Source organism: Agelaius phoeniceus, chromosome 4 (assembly GCF_051311805.1).
Source record: "Agelaius phoeniceus isolate bAgePho1 chromosome 4, bAgePho1.hap1, whole genome shotgun sequence".
Lineage (NCBI taxonomy): Eukaryota > Metazoa > Chordata > Aves > Passeriformes > Icteridae > Agelaius > Agelaius phoeniceus.
In genome coordinates, this window is record NC_135268.1 from 63,441,739 (window position 1) to 63,459,572 (window position 17,834).

General features: G+C 37.1%; 1 protein-coding gene across 6 annotated transcripts in view; it reads left to right on the forward strand.

The window, feature by feature from the left end:
• Nucleotides 1-17,834, forward strand: part of SORCS2 (sortilin related VPS10 domain containing receptor 2) — a 536,124-nt gene that overhangs the window by 505,318 nt on the left and 12,972 nt on the right. For 2 of the 6 annotated variants that reach the window (XM_077177749.1, XM_077177750.1), the window contains exons 22-26: nt 984-1,096; nt 2,707-2,832; nt 7,402-7,501; nt 8,820-8,922; nt 17,602-17,759. In XM_077177749.1, the coding sequence (XP_077033864.1) occupies nt 984-1,096; nt 2,707-2,832; nt 7,402-7,501; nt 8,820-8,922; nt 17,602-17,759 (600 nt within the window). The remainder of the gene's footprint in view (nt 1-983; nt 1,097-2,706; nt 2,833-7,401; nt 7,502-8,819; nt 8,923-17,601; nt 17,760-17,834) is intronic. The other 4 variants (XM_054632803.2, XM_077177751.1, XM_077177752.1 and 1 more) reach the window with 2 other exon arrangements.

The following is a 17,834-nucleotide window of genomic DNA, read 5'->3' on the forward strand; positions in this document are numbered from 1 at the left end:
TTGAAATAATGACAAAACCCACACTTATGCTAAATGGAGCTTTTATGAACCTTCTCATTTTCAAAGATAAATGGGTATAATATTTATATTACCACTTATAAATGCATCAGCTCTTTAAGAAACCTTTAGAAGTATAACCCTCTTAGTGTGACTACATCAATGGCTTTATCATTCCAGTGCTTCTTTTGCCAATCCTGATATCAAGAGCATGAAAGTACTGGCCATCAGAAAAATAAGAAACTTTTGAAAAAGAAAGCCATGTTTAAATAAAATTCTGTTGGAAACACTGAGGGGAAGCAGGTTTGACTTGTGCATTCCAGAGGTTCTCTATCCCTGCTTTGCATTAAGTTCCCTAGGTTTTCATCCAAGGATCCTGTAGGGAGAAAGGGAAGATTTTAGAGACTTTTTTCTGAGGATCATCCCATTTCTAGTATTTCAGATATTTTTGAAAATATCCAGAGAAATATTGTGGGTGTACCTTTGTTTTATTTTTTCTTCAAAGAGGGAAGTAGTTAGCCTTTGTAATGTAATTTCTGTTCCTATTTTCATATTTAATTTATGGAGTAATATGTTCATTTTATACAGAAAACAGAAACATCTAGTGTAAAAACCCCCACATGCTTATGATTTAGTGAGAATAAAATCCATTGGTACATTAGCATTTCTAATGAAAGAAACCAATGACTTCTTTTTAATACTCCCTTATTGAGCTAGGGGAAAATTATTGGGAACATTATGACCCTAGAGCATGTATGTAAATCTACTTTTTTTCCTTTTCTTCCTCCTTTCTTTAATCTTTGGGCACAATTTTGATGGTGCTGATGAAAATACAGAAAGAAATTGAATGCCTGACAACAGAGAGCAGCAGGGGTCCTAGATACTGCAGTGCTGCACAGCACAAAGTGCTAAATAGAGACTTTCAGTTCTATCAAACCCCTTCTGCAATCTAGTTTATTTCGTGCTATTTCTTTTTGTTTTTCTAGATAATTTTCATGTTCTTCCTCTGAAGTTTACTAAGGACCTGGACATGTACAACCCCGACATACCTGAGTGGAGAGAAGACATTGGGCGGGTGGTGACGCGACTTCTTGCAAAGGTGCTCCTTCAGACTGGTCATAAAATGGTCCCTCACCAGTTGTAAAGCTTGAAGGTTAAGTTAATACATTCTCATGTAGAAGGTATTTTGAAATGGAGGCAGAGCAAAATAATAAAGTGAACCTCATGAGCCACATTTCATGCAAGTTTGAGCCTAGTGTCACTTTGAAGTGCAAGCTGTCGACGATGATATTGTAACACAGACAGTTTAGGTCTAACACAGCCTAATTGGCAATTAATGCTAAATATTGCTCTCTGGGATTAGGAAGAGACATATTAGCAAACACTGCTGACTCCAAAGCAGGAAGAGTTAAGTAGCTTAAATGTGGTAGATTTAGAAGCTAAGCAATGAGTAATATAAAAGACATTATCTTTTTGTGAAAACAAAGCAGAAAGAAAGAATTTCCTATGCTTGTTCTGTAACTTTGAAAATTATGTATAGTATATAGGCACAAAATTTATACAGTTGTTTTTCAGAGCATGTTCACAAAAGAAATCTGGAACAGCTGAATCCTGTAGGTTAAATCAGGTGCAAACTATGCAGTAGTGCTGTGGCATTAGATCACCTCATGGAAACTTTGGGCTCGAGAGCTCTTCAGGCACACACCCTGGCAGCAACTGAGGGTGCACACACTGGCTTTCATGAGGGCAGTGGCACTGAGGTACAGCTTGATATTGTTTATAAAATGTTGGAATTTTAAATCATTTTACTCTTCCTGGATTTGCAGTCATGCAAATCAGGTTCTAAACTTTTTGACTTTATAAAGTTTCCCGCTTTTTGTTCTTTGAGATTCTTATCAGATGTCAAATTAATTTCTTGCTTTTATCAAATTAAACTCATTCCATAATGAGTTCCATTAGAGTCAGTCAAAAACTATTTTATTCCCCTATAAAAAACTCTTGCATTTTAATAATTACTAAAACATTTACCAAAGCATATGAACAATTTAATGGAGTCTCAGAATCTGTTTGAAGAAGACCAAGGAAAGTGCCCAGGGTATGGTCACTAAAATTGTGTGGCTGCATTGTACAAACATGGAGAAATTTGGGACTAAATGCCAAATTTGCACAAACTGTTTTACAAAGAGGTGCACTTGACTTTCAGCAGGGGAATGAAGGTATTCATTACAATTTCAGAAGCTGAACCTGAGTGTTCTTAGTCTCACATTGAAGGACTTCTCTCTGTCCATTAAGCACCCTCCTAAGCAACCTTCAGAAGCTAAAGTTAGCTGTAATGAATATGCACTTCTAAGTCTACACTGTGTCTGAATTGCCCACAAAGGATCCTAAACCACTAGGGATTTTTTTTTGTTGTTACCTCAGAAGTGTTTGGCCATTGCAGAGTTTTGATAAAACTTGAAAACCTCCTCATTTTGCTTCTTTTCTTGATGCCACTGAATTACTTTAATGCGATAACAACACTTAGGTCTTCCAATATTCAAAGAGCAACTCATATTTCAGTACATTTATGTTTGGCTTTGTTCATATTTCAGCTTCTAGTGGAATTCCCTTTAGATATTAAGGATCTGAACAATGAAGTCTAAAAGCCATATGTGGAGTTACTTATGTATTTTATATAAAACACAGAGTGTGTCTTCATTGTCTTCACAGGAGACCAGTATACCTGAAGAAACACTCATGACAGTTGTGAAACCTGGTCTGCCCACAGCTGCTGACTTGCATGTGCTACTACCTGCAAATCAACCAAAAAAGAAGAGAAGCATAACAAGTGATAAGGTAACCAGAGCAATGCACATCTGCCTAGGACAGCCTTCATCCTGTTTTGCAATAAGTGGCTGTACTCTCATTGCCTTTATATGAAATTAAGAGGTGATCCTGCCTATGTAAAGATCTCGCTCCCATCTGACAGATACATGTGAATGCTACAGCAGCTATGTCTGCTGTGTTTGACAGTGTCCAGACCAGCACAATCTACTTCTTTCTGGTATTAGTGTGTATCTCAAGAGTATTTAATATTGGCCTGTCTTTTAAACAGAAACAGCAGTGATGCTTGTCATTCTGTGAAGATCCAGTAGAGCAAAGTCTCTGCACTGTCTTCAGAAGGAAATTAGATTTCAGGTCCAAACAAAGCCAGAACCTTAGTCATTGACCCATAATGTAAAGAGCATCAAGCAAGTATTTTCTGCCCTTGTAAGAAAATGTCGTTGTGAATTGGTACAAAACAAATTTAGTGGACACAGGATTGAAAATCAGACATTAGTTTCTCCCTAGTTGTTTCCAAACAATGTTTCCTCCATAGTAAAAGACTTCATGCCAGTTGAAAACCAGAAGACTGTTTGACACTTAAAATTTATTGTATTTGTCCTTTTGCTGTGATAGAGAAGAAACAGATCCTGTGCCTGTACCTTGCAGTTCATGTCCTGCCAGTTACAAAGAATCAGTGTAAGGTATCCTTAACTTTGAGGGGCATTTTAAAGCTTTCTAAGACAAGGTCACGGTCTCTGAAGAGCTGGGGAAGTAGGCAAGACAAAGCTCTTCATATTAACATAAACCAAATAGATTGTGTTTGGAGTTCATGAGATATACTTTGGAAGGTCCAAAGGAATATGTTGAAGTTGTCCAAGTACTTTAACAGGTGTCTATCATTAAAATGTGTGAGTGCACAAAGCTTTCTACTTTTTTGGCAGACACCCTTACTGTTCTCCCTGGTAATCACAGTGAGAATTCCTGGGAGTCTGAATTCCTGATTATGTGTCAGGAATTAGTTAATTTTTGCAGGTTGTTTCTTTTGTAGAGACACATTCATGAACTGAGGCTCTCAGCCAGGGGAATATTACCACTTCGAAATTATTTGAAAATTTACATTTCTTGAGGAAGCAAGGTGAAGTTTCTAAAGGAAATTCCTTATTCTGAACCTGTGGGGAATGGATATGTTCAATAATTTAGGGAAACTAATGGTGATAGATTCTTTTGGTTGTACAAACATTTTACTTCAGTGCAAAGCGTTATGCATATTAGTTCCCTTTAAATCTCAATTTCAATATTAGTGCTGTGCTTCAAGGCAGCTTAAAGAGTATCAGTTAAAATCAATGCTGTCTCAAGGTTGTTCCCATATTTGTGTATGAAACATCATGTGAATTACTTTAAAGCATAAAGAGGAACAATCCCATGCTGCAAATGATTTGGAAAAGCTGCCATTCAGTGGGGCTGTAGGATGTCCCAGTAGTGTAGCAGGACACAGTTTTGTAATTAGCTCTCCAGTAAGACCTTGCAAAGGTTTTCTGGAACTAGAGGAGCAGGGGAAGGGGAAATAGTTATATAATCTGGAGAATATGTGTACATTTCTGACATTGTTAGGATGAACCAGGTCAGACCTGTGGCTGGAGCAGGAACAAGGGAGACAGGAGCAATTACAGCAGCCTTTGCTGTGCTGTGATGATAAGTCAGGTGCAGCAGTCTCACATCTCAACACTGACTGTTTTGTAGAGTAGAGTGCTGTAGAGATGTACAGGCAGTCTTCTTGTGACAGCTGCCTGCATTTCTGGTTTTATATTATTGCTGATAGACATTGTTTTAGCTATTGATATGTGCATATAAATTTGTTGCTTTAGACTTGAATGGCAGAAATTTTGATAAAATGTGTTATATCAGAATCAATTGTGACTTGAGAAATATCCTGAAAATATATCCTATATAAATAAACTTAGAAGCAATAGCTTCGGGTAAGTCAGCAGGAAAATACTCATGTTGTCATATTTTAAAGATTCCTTACAATCCCTTCTGTTACTAGAAGAGAATCTTGAAGATTTGTATCATGAATCAGTGAAAAGATGTGCTTTGTCACACTGCTCATGCCAGTTCTCAAAGTCAGAGTTGTGACACTTTTGTGAGGATTCAGCAATGCAGAATGTTTTCTGCACATGTCGAGGAGGTGTCCCTGATACCTTTAACTTAGACATAGTTATAAAATGTCTTTTCTTAAAGAGAACCTCTTTGTTCTTGGCTGAAAACCTTTTAGATTTGGGAATATTACATTATTTCAGAAAGAATAAAGGCAATAATTTCTTGCTCAGGCAAGGGACAGCTGCTTGCTGGAGTTTTTATTGGTGCTTTACATGGAGTGTTGGGATGTGATGCCGTTTATTAGGTTAGTCATGTAGAATATGAATCATTACTGATAAAAGTAGCCATCAATAACAAAGATGGTAAGAAAGCTGTCAGTGCAGTAGGAGGAGCCCTTTGGAAATTCTGAAATTTTATTCCACTCTGACAAGACCCCTTTTTGTTTCAAATATATGCAGGGAGAAACAAAAGCTGTGATTTAACCTGCTTTCAAGAACAGAGAATTTTCAAAAGTATTCCATTCTAATTATTGACTCCAGAGAAGACTTGGTTGCTTAATTTATGCACATCTACTGCATGTCTAATGTCAGGTGGGATGAGTCCAGTTGAAAGAGTCGATTAAAATGTAATTAAACTATAATCTGGAAGGCAGGGGTCTGAGGAAGATTTCTATCCAGACAAACTACTTCATGAAAATTCCCAGTGAGTTGCTTTGGCAAAAAGAGAAAGTCAGAACCCAAGATGTAGAAGTGGGTAAGAGTTTGAACAGTGTCATTATTTTTCATTCTTTTACATTCTTATAATGCAGGAGCCATTGACATATTCAAACATTGTCATCGTAAAGGATGTAAAAAAAGAAGATGGAAAATTCAAATGCTGGTATACGAACCTTACACTTAAGAAGTCTAGAGAGGAGCTCAATAAATATCTTGGGGCAGGAAAAAACCCCATGAGCACTGAAAAAAACATTAGTCTTTCAGTGAAATAAGTAAGCCAGAACCTTTGGTTGGATTCACATGAGATTCAAATTTTTGACTTGAGGAACTGAGGACATGTTCGTTTAGACTTGGGTTCAAATCCAGCAGTGGGGAGTTAAATAAGAAACAAGTCTTAATCACTTAAGCAAAAACCACACCAAATGTTGGGTTCCTTACAAACCTGCCAGGAAAATATGAAGAATCAAAAGTTATGGAGCTCATAAATTTCATTTGGTGGCTGTAAGTCGGATTAACCTAAAGTAGTTTTCTCTCTGGCACTGTACACCATGAACTCATGAATGACCCTGGATTGATACAAAGAAATTTTATTCATTGATAGCAGCATCACTTTAAGGCCTCCTAATCCTAAGGAGGAGTTACTCCTAACTCCTAAGTGAAGATTTCATATCCATTTTCTTTTCAGGCTTTAGGCAACAAGATAAATACTTAGGAGCTATCTGCTGTAATTGTCTTGTGAAATAACTGAAGCCATGCTCACTTCACCATTACGTTGAGTCATTCCCACATAAAAAAAAATTAATAAAGTCAGTGGAATAGCTTCAGAAGTTAGATATTCCTCAAAAAGAATGACGATGTTTGAACTTTTGTATAGTGTCTGTCCATAATATGAGAGGGACTACAGGAATTTTTATCCATTATACTTCAAAAGTTTGTCAAAGATGAGCACCATAATTGATAATATCGTAAAAGGAGTTACTTGTGAAGGTTTCATGGACATAAAGCAAATTTCTAATTTGGCATCCTCTGGGAAGTCGTGTCCCAAATTATAAGGCATAGAGTATAAAACTAGCTTTGATCTTTTAGAAAATTGACCATGTTGAAGACACAAGCAAGTAGAAAGTATAATTCAGACAATTTGTCATCCAGGGTTAGGATGTGAGGGTATATTTAATGGTTCTGCTCCATAAAAATATGAAAGACCATATTTCACTTTGCTCTATCCACTGGAGGAAAATGGGAGGAATACTGATTTTTTTTTTCCACATGAATGAATATATCTATTTCTATGGAGTATTGTTAAAAATTAGCTATAAATGGAATTCATTCCCTTATAGGTAAGGAGGTAAGGTAAATTATGACATGCAGTTCATTATTAAATAGTAGTTAATTTTCATGACAAAAAATCCAAAGTGACATCACAGGTTTTCTTCTGATAAGTTAGAAGAATGAGGGCTTTTAATATGGATTATGCATTGTGTGAGTTATGACCCAGGTAAACCCAATAGCACGTGCAAATTGCTTGCTGTCTGCCTCATACTGGGTAAATGTAAAGACATGGGTAATCAAAAAGAAAGATTTGGCTATATAATTGAGATGTTTTCAGCTTTTATGTCTTCTGGAGTTTTGCTTGATTTTTAAATATTGAATTTCTTTTAGATTTCAGCTCGTCATTGACAAGTGCTTTCACCATTTAAAGAACCAGAAGTTTTCCTTTTAAAACATTGAGTGTCTCAAAGTGGAACAGAGCACAAGACATCTGACATTCTCTCTGTTGTATTTTCAGAGAATAGCAGCTATAAAGCAGGCCCTGAATGCACACAACATCAGTTTCTTTCTCAGGGGAGGATACTGGGTCTTAGTGACTTTAGCTGACTCCAGTTCAGGTAAATATATAAAAAAAGCTATCAATAGACCAACTTTTGGATGCCTGTTCAAGTTCTAATAATTTAAGGGGAAAAAAATCTTTATATCAATATGTATGTGTACATATAACACATATGTATATATTTACTTGGTACTTGTTACATATAAATAAACATATATGCATATATGATTTATCTATATGTTTATTTATATATTTATGTTTTAATATATGTTTTTATATATGTTTATATGTGGTTATTTTTATATATGTATATATATATACACACACACATTTTCATTTGGCCATTATTAACAATCACAACCAAATAATTTTTTTTTTATGTTTCCCTTTCCATTCATACTTCACAATTTGTATCACGTGCTTCTTGCTTTTTCTGTGTAACCACAACATAAAGTAAATTCCTCCATTGTACAGAACAGTGCTCTGAAGGAAGAGCCAACTAGGCTTCAAAAACTCCTCTGGTGATCAAAGGCACTTTAGGTTGCACTGGCTGCTAAGAAAGCAGAATTTCTTTGCCTTTATATAAGCCATTACCTCTGCTGCTGTGACTACATGGGTCTAACACAAGGCCTGCTGCATCTCTGCCATGTATCTCTGATCTTCTGATCAACTAATGGGAAGGTTGCTTTAGGGTCTCCATAATATATCCTTCTTTATTAATTTCAGTGTGTTGTGGGAGAACAGCTTTAGCCAGCCACTCTCAATTTTTGTAAATTATGGTGTGATATTTTATCTGTCATCTCTCTGTAGAAAACAAAGCTCTTTTATCTAGTTTCTAGTGTAGACTTGTGCTACAGTCTCACTGTGGTACCTTGTCTGCTGTAAAGGGTTGACATTTGTTTGCCAGCACAAAAGGGATTGAAAGAAGTCCATGTTCATTCCAGCCTTTACCAATGCATGACCTTGACGAGTTCATTTCTTGTTCAGAGCCTTAGTTTCTCCATCTGTGAAATTAATGCAGCCCTGCTTTTGCAAAGCAAATACTTAGGGTGTGTGATCATTTACTATGATAACTTTAGATTCTCTGAAAAAAACCCTAACAACCACTGAGTACGCAAATAATTAAATCTTCAGGATCTTGTGTTTTGCTGTTTGTTGCTTTCTATTTTTTGAATGGGTCCTCTGTTCTTCAGTAACAAGTCACCAACTAATTCTGTGGTTTTGCCTTTCTGAAGAAGCCAGATGGAGTGAAAAGAAGAGGTTGCAAAAACAACAACCAATGTTTTTGACCTGACAATTAAATAGAAAAGAATGCTCAAGAATGTGAATGATGTGGAAGGGGACATGCAAAACTGTTCTTTTATTTTGTGTTTCAGACTCTCAGACAATTGGAGGAGGCGGTGGCTACTGGGCTATTGTGGTTCTCTTTGTTGTTTGTCTAGTTGCAGTTGGGGCTTTCATCCTCTACAAGTTCAAAAGGCAAGTAAACCTTAATCAATAGATGCATTTTAATAATTAGATTTATCCATAGATTAGCAAGACAGAGTTTGTCATTTGTAAAGAAGATTTATTGAAGAATTGCAAGAAGTGCACCACTTTGAAAAGCCATATTTTTCTGAACTTTTCAGACATCAAGGTACTGAACTGTTGCTTGTTTCACTTGCTGTGATCCAAGATAAATATCAACAATATAGGAACTATGGAGAGTTTATTCAGTTTGTCTAAATAATACCATCAAGAATCATAGCTGAACTAAAATATCATTCCTGATTAATTCCCTTTTCATTACTCCTAACAGTTATGAATAAGCTAAAACTATTGGGACAGGGATTGCATCTGCAATGCTGATTTGCTTAAAAAAGTAGTTTTATCAAAGCATGTAATGCTCTGGGGCTTCTCTTTGCACACATTACATTTTAATTGCTGAGGCAATGCCATGGAAAATGACTGACAGAAAGAAATTAGCGTTAACTTGGCACTAGAGTGTGTGGAAGGAAGAAATATTTCTGCAGGAAATATTTCTTCTGTGAAGGATATTCTCAAAACTGAGCAATGCCAGCCTTGGACAGTCTGATATATCTTTAGTCTGCAATTAATTTTAAGCTGAGCTGCTGTGCAATTTAAATAATTTGTTCTTGTGCATGGGACAGTGTTAGCATTGTCTATCCTACTGGCATTTCTGTATCTCTGGGGCATTCAGAAGCTGTTGGGTTTAAGCATACTGGACACAAGCCTTCATCATCATCATCATCATCATCATCATCATCATCGTCATCTCATGTCAGTATGAATCCTGATTTGCCTCATTTTTTAGGGGGTGATTTTTATTTAAAATAAATACAAGTTTACAGAGCTACTATCAGCATTAAGTTTGTGACAGCAGTAAATGAAACTAGCATTAAGTAAGAGTTTTTTTAGCTAAGGGATTTTTATGTCAATAGAGAAAAACCCATTTTTCTTCAAGAACCTGAGTTTTTTAGAGTTCATAGTGACTGATTGCTTTAAAGGACAAAGCACAGAATACTGAATCAGCCTGTCTAAAATGAAATAAAAATCCATTTTGGTCCTTTAGGTGCCTGAAGCAAGGAAAAAACATAAAAATGGTTGATGTGATGTAATTATATTATTTCAATAGCAATACAATGGAGGATTTTCTGTTTGTGTTTCGATCATAAAATTTCCTTGTGATATCTTTTAAAGGCTATCAGATTTATATCTTTTATTAGCTCTTAAATGAGAGCAATTAAATAGCAGTCACAATTACTGCATGGTAGAAGAAGTATAAAATATTCAAGAAAGGAATAGAAACATATTTTTCCTTGAGTTCTTTCTAAAATGCTCTATGAACCATTGCTTTATAAGTAGAGCTTTTATTAAGGAGGAAAATACAGTACAATTTCCAAATTGTGAGCTTGAATGTCTCTTGCACTTCTGTATATAATTCATGAAAATCATTTGCATTTACATTTGGGGGCTGGGGGTTACTTAGATGCAAGTGAGGACTATTGTGAGATATATTCAAAAGTTTGTCAGTAGCCTGAAAACTGCTGTTGGCATTGATGAATGGCCATGCAGTAGTTTTCAATTTTAGTCTGTATCTTATCTGTTTCTGAGATATTTGAAAGAATCCTTTTTAAGTAATACTGCTAAGCTTTTCAAAATTGACAATTTTTTGGTTGCATGCTTCCTTTGCAATTTCTTCTTCAAACAATATTAAGCACCTAATCAGTGCTATGTTTCAAAAATTGCTTTTTCCTCATGGGCTCCCCATGAACTCCTGTCCCACCAAAATCTTGAATCCTTTTTTAAAAGTCTTTCCTGTGTTGATGGAGATGGTTGGTGCACTGCTGGGTCCTCATGGAGTGCTTGTTGGGAGTACAGTCCCTTTAAAGTCAGTACAGTGAGTGTGTAAGTTTACAAACTGGTCCACAGGGACTGAGGCTATGAAATGAGTGTCCTTTATAGATATAAAAGTTGCAAGTTATAATACATTAAGGAGACTTTTCACTATTATATGCCTGGGTATTAAAAATTAATTTGCTGAAAGAATGCCATAGGCAATAAAAAATGTTCAATTTTAAGTGATAATTTCAGAATTACTGTGGCCTATGGTAACTTGGATAACTTGGGGAAATAGAAATATTATTTAATTCAACAGAGAAATTACAGATGTGTAAAGTGTTGAAATGATAATACTGTCCATAATTATGATGTATGATTTACAAACCTAAGGAGGAGATGGACGACATTTGGTGGTGCCTTCCCTTCATTCATGAAGATTAATACAAGGGTTAGAACTCCTTTTTCCCTATCTCAGTGAAGTTTTTTTTGAACCTGGTTTTATCACTACTGAATGGGTCTAGAGGACCTGCAGCTAGCCTTGGAGCACATGCAAAGCAGGTGGTTGGCAGGAGACTGCATGAACATGTCTTGGGCTGCTTTCTCTCTCTTTGCTGGCTCAAAGTTAAGTTTGATACCTGCAAAGATGCAAGATGGAAAAACTGGCTTGCAAAATAAGATGGTAACTGGATTGGCAGGGAGGTTACAGCTTCATACATGAGAGCATGTCATCTACTTGCAGTGACAGAGTTCAGACTTGTGATGAAAAAAGGAGAGAAAATAGGCTTTTGTGTAGACCTACAGCTTTGATAGAAAATGGCAAAACATGGCCAAATTGCCCCATGGATTCTGAGTGCTGAAACATCTTGTCCCCAAGCATGGTCACCTGCCCAAATCATTTCTGAAGTCTGTAATTTTATGATCTGCTGGATAACCAGAGCTGTTATGGCTGTCTAGCTAATGATTGGATGACTGTAGGTCATATTTTCTATGCCCTAATCCCAAATACTTAGGCATTGACTAGGAAGACTGCTGCCCTCTATTTTCACATGCTGTAAAATTGCAAGTGTTTATCCTTTCATGTCCCCATTCCTGAAATTCACGCACCCCCCACTTTATCTGATGGTTTCTTTGTGCATCCAGCCACGTCCAGAAAAACTGGTGATGGAGTCCCCAGAGCTCAGGAAGGGACTTGTGGCAATCCCAAGAATGGTTCATTTCTTTAAACAAAGGAAAGAAAAAAAGGAAGAATCCAAAATGTTTTGAGAAACACAGAGGTTTGCTCCTTTGCCATCAGAGTAGATAAGGACTTCAGATTAGGGCTATTTTTACTCCGTATAGGGCAAGTAAATTTTAAATGATAAATGCGATGGGTTTTTAAAAACTAATTGTAATGGTGCTGAACAAATGGGCTGTTTGGTTTATCTGAGCTATTGGTTTAGATAGGATTTTGAGCATGGCAGTGAGGAGCAAGGGGTCATTCCTTGCAGGTGAACCAACCTTGCCTGTGCAGGAGGAGCAGAGCTGAGAGCAGCTGTGGGTGTGGGCAAGACACAAGTGAAGCACCTTTGCCCTGCCCTGCTCTGCTCTCACTTCCTGAAAAGGAAAGCACCACAGAGTGGGTGCCTCAAGCAAACAACATGTTGGAATACTCACTAGTGTGCTCCAGCTGTTTAAGCATGCAGGTAAAATGGACTGCAGCTGCTTATTTTGCCCACAACAATATGAAGCAGCTGGGAAATCATTTGAAAAATCCAGGGCTGTTTCTTAATGTGGATCTGGGATCTGCGTATATTTTTTTTATACCATGCCATCTTTACTAGATTTGGTTCAGTAAAAACACATTTCTTCCATTCCCTTTGAAACAATGTTTGTAATTTTTGTGGTTTTCATGCTGCCATCCAGAAAAGATTTCTTCATCCCCTCAGAAGAAGCTTTATGGTGTGGGATCCTGGGCAACAGTATAGAGAAGGGAAATAGCACTGTCTGCACCAGGCAAAGTGGAGGAAAGGAAAATTATATTTTAGCCACATCAAAGCTGCCATGTAATCATCATGCTACTAGCAGAAGATCTGAAATCATCATTTTCTTATTTTTCATTTCTGTACAATAGCAGGATATTAGAGTAGCCAAACCAGAGCAAATGGCTGGCTGTTGTGCTTATATATTTTACCTGGCTAATTGCAGCAAATTCAATTCTCTGAAAGAGTATGAAAATCTTCACCTTTTAATTTGTATGCAAACTACTGCAAACTGCTTTACTACTTAAAGCTGCATGCATTGTTTTCACAAATCACCATGAATCGTCTTCACCCAGATTTATCCCATTTTGTGTGTATTCCTTTTTTGCCTGCTACTATCAAGTACCAATTTTGGTAAATGAACCCCCTCTTGGGTCATTTCCACAATCTGGAGCAGAACTGTGTTATCTTTCTGCCTCATTGACTTACTATCTCATTTTCAGTCTCTGAAGAAAAGCTATCTTTTTTCCCCACCTTGCTTATACTACTTTTATGTTCCATGAGAGCAAGCTTAGTCCCAATCCATGCCTTTTAGTGATAAAAAAACCAGGCACTAATTTAATGTTCCATAATATTTTGTAAAAACATCCTCGGAAATCAAAGTAATAGCATGCAGAAAAGATTTCAGAAATGAAAGAGGCAAGTATATCAGGAGTGCCTTAAAGCACAAAGAAATCAGTCATCTGAACATTTATCCAAACATAATAAAGTCAACACCACAGTAAAGTATTCTATTTAATGGATTATTATTTTTGTTATTTTTATTTAAGTTCCAAGAAAATGCTACATTATTCCATACTCTTTGCCATGTGAATATGTTCAAATTTTTTATAGTAAACTGAATTTTAATCAAGCCTCTGGAAAATAAATGAAGTTTCATAAAGGCGAATGGATATTTTTTTTTCCACAAAGAAGGAATTGAAGCCAAATAAACTAGAGCTTAAATGAGTAGGAATCAATATCACGTCCCCCTCCTGCTGTTCCTTCCTGCTGAACATTTCTAAGTGCTAACAGTTTGGGGTATGAATTGATTAGATTTTCTGAATAAAGGAAGGAAAACAAAGTACTTCCTGGAATAGCTTCTAAAAGGTGTGGGACCTGGAGAGCTTGGTGAAATCAAGCGCTGTGATGTTCTTTAGTAGTGGTGTGCAGAATTACATCTCTAGCTCATATTTTTATGGTCCTCAAAGCAGGCATAATATTTCTTCTTTTTCATGACTGAAATAAAATGCTACAGGAAAAACAAAAGGAACTAAAAATGTAAACCATGGAGTGCTGCTCAGAAGAGGTAATTGTCTCCAGTGATGGATGTGAAGCACATGCATTTTGCAGATGAGTTAAACCCCCAAAGAAGCTATTGCATAATCTTCTTGTCTGTTCTTCTAAACGTGCTTTCAATTTTCATATTGCTGATACAAATCTCTTGGGTCAAATTTCGTGTCTTGTCATGTTTTCACAGTAGTCTTTTATGTAGACCCAAGAATTTCAGCTCTGCCTGCTTCAAACAGTTACATTGGACTCAAAATTAGCTGCTTCTTGAAGAAGAGCAAAGCACATCAGGGTACACTAGAGTTTTATTCTGTGTGAGTAGGGGTGGTGGCAGCCTCCTTCCTGCATGTTCAAGAAGTCAGAAAATTTGCCAGAATCAGGCCCATCTTTAGCGAGGCTCCAGTATCCACATCCTATTTCATCCCACACATCAGAAGGCTAAAGAATTACTTTATTATACTATACTATGTACATTGTATCCAAACTGAATCTGCCATGCACTCACTCTTGCTCACAGCTGCACAGAGCTGCACTCATCATCTCTGATTCTCTCCTGACTGTCCCATGACAGTCTGACCCACACACACTTCTTGGCCCTGATAGGCCAGGGAACAAAACATCCTCACTTTGGGTAAACAATCTCCATATTGCATTCTACTTTAGCACAACACAGGCAAAGCAAGCGAGATAAGAATTGTGTTTTCCTTCTTCTCTGCTTGTCTCACAGCTTCTCTCTGTTCAGAGGGTGTGTGAATATCACATGGACTATCATTTCCTTCAGTGTGGTTGAGTGTGTTCCTTGTAAAGCTGAACCACTGTGAAACACAGGCAGATCTCTGTAGTGTGTCAAAGGTCTAATGCCTACAGTGCATGTCTTCTCAGGCCTGTGATATTCTCCTCCCTCCAATCCATTCAATGTTAGTCTTTTCCATGTAAGTGTGAGAAGCAAAGGAAAGTGTGGGAGTACTGAGTACCTCAGCTTTATACCTTCCCCAAAGGATCTGCACTTAGCAGAATTGGGCAGGATAAGGCGAGTGAGAAATAACAGCTCACAATTATTTCTTTCTCCTTTTATTCCTAAACCATAAGGAAATGGTCTTAGCAACAATACATTTAATGGTTGGTTTTGAATTTGAGAGGTTTCTTCATTTTTCCTGAACATCTTTACTAGTATGTGTTCTGCTCATGGTATCTCTAACTAGCAAGCCATGCAGGAGCTGTGAGTTGAAGCCTCAGGATTTACACCAAAGAACACACTTAGTTACCCTGGTTTCATAGGCAATAGTCACACTAGCAGCTCTTCTCCCTTTACTTAACTGCAAAGGTCTGATGTGCCATATGGCTTTGAGACGTTTAACATTTTTATTATGTCAAAATTGTTTTGATAATGCCATTGATGCTTCTCCAATCTGTCAGAAATAGTTCAGAGGAGGTTATTATAATTATTGTAGAAACATATGTGCTAATTCTGCAGATGTGTTACAGAGACATTCTTCTGGGTTTTGTCTCCCTTAGGCTTTTGATGGTGGACTGAAAGTGAGCAGTTTGACAGGTTTGATGCAGGTCTGATTGAGAGAATAGTTTTCCACATGACCAGTTTCATTACCAGACACATTAAAAACAGTCTGGAGTTACTGGCCCTAGAGAAAAAAAATCACAATTAATTACCTAATGTATTTGTTTTGGTTATAAGGAATGTCCTTCCCTCTTGCAAAATTGCTTTTTTTAAAATCCATATAATGAAAGGAGAGTGATGCAGGGCTTGGCTTTATGTGTATGTTTTTGTTGGAGGAGCACTCAGACCTGTTGAAGTGATCATAATAACACAGGATTTTGTCATCAGACCTTCTTTCCATCCTTCTCCTTTTCCTTTGGTTTTGTACTGCTTATAAATAATGGGATAAAATACCTATTTTTTATTTAGAGATATAACTCTGTGTGTGTGTATGTATACACATACCTATACAGATATGTGTGTTTATGTAGATATATAGGACTCAATTTATCTTTTGGATTGCTCAGATTAAAGGAAAGAGATTTTCTTCAGTCATCTTTAATTTTTTAGTAAATTCCATTTATTTTCATTACTTTGATGCAATGGAAGTTGTTTTTCAGAATAGTTTGTTGCAGTTACTTTTTTTAATCTCAAATTAAAATGGTGCCCCTTGCTAAAGACACCTTCTTGTGAAATGGCATTTAAAACAGATCTTCTTCAAAAGCCTAGAGAAAATAGAATAATTTGTATATTTATCCAGCTTTTAAACTGCCACTGTAATATGGAGCAGGAGATGGTTGCTTTTAGAGAGATGCCTAAAAATTAGTGTCACTTTTTCTGTTCTCTCGCTGTCTAAAGGGGCTCAACAGAAACCACAGCTGTTCAACCCTGTTCTTTTCTTTCCTTCTCATTGTTTTTCTTTTCTGCCCACTGTAATAATCTGGCTTTAAGCACAGACTTTGACAGCCATGGTCTGCTGTCATGCTGCTCAAGCTGTCAAGCAGCTTCTGGCACTGTAGGAAATGGAGCTTAGAGCCTGCAGCTCCCTAATCTGAAGTGTCTGCTTGGTGCTTGGGAAAGGATGTCCTCATGTGCCTAGGCAGACTGCAGGTGAGCACAGCTACAGCACAAAGGGTATGGCTCTTGAGGAATGTTTAAACCATAAAATCTGTTGCAAAGCTAGCAGTCCCTGATTTTTCCCTTTGAGTTGACAAAGTCTAATTTAAATTAATCTAGTTAAGAACCCCTTATCTTTATTAAGTCTTAAGCCTCTCAGTCTCAGCCAGGGTGATAATTTAATAAGATGATTTTTGTTTCTCTAGATTCCAGTCAGAGTGAGTGAATTATTGTCTCTTGTGGGGTTTGTCTAATTCATCAGTTCCCAGTCCAAACTTTACACTCTGTCTCCTTCAGTGCTGCCTGCTAAACTTAACCAGCCTCCCCTGTCTTGTGCTCTTATTGATGCCTGTTTATGTTCTTACTCCTTCCCCCTTGGTCTTGGCCTCCTGGCTCTTCAGTCTGCTCCTTTCCATTCCCTGTTTCCTGGACTTCTCCTGACTTTTTCTCCCTGTCCCTGATTGATTATGAGTGCCAGCTGATGCTATCACACTTCAGTGTCAGCCCACATGCCCAGGGAGATGTGAAGATGATTGCAGCCCAGCTTAATGTATATGAAGACACCTGGGACCAAGAATGAACACCCACTGGGCCCTTTCATTGCTCGAATTCTTAAAATAGGTTTTCTGTGGCTTTAGTAATTTTTTTTCAACATTGCTTATTGTCTGTTAATCTTAGAAATGGATGCTTAAATATTATGTTATTCTGAAGATCCTGAAAAGGCAGTTATATAAAACTGTGACAGAGAACAAAGAGTTGGTAAGTTTAGGTTATAATCACAAAATTAAGGAAGGATGGGATTGGTGATGATTTTTTGTTTTGGAACAGCTTTGCCCTGCTGGAGCTCTGCTCTGATGCCAATGTGTGTGCGGCACAAAAAATTCCATCCCAAAATTTTTTTCTTCTTGTACCATTTAGGAAACTGCCAGGCAGAAATGTCTACGCCCAGATGCACAATGAAAAAGAGCAGGAGATGACAAGCCCTGTTAATCACAGTGAGGACACCCAGAACATCATCCAGGGTGAGGAGTTTATTGATGATGATCTGGACTCTCAAACACTAGGTAACGCAAGAGGTAACTTCGTTTTTAGCTTATAAATTTTCATAAGTAGTTGATTTTAAATTTATGTTTGTTTTCATTTTAATTCTT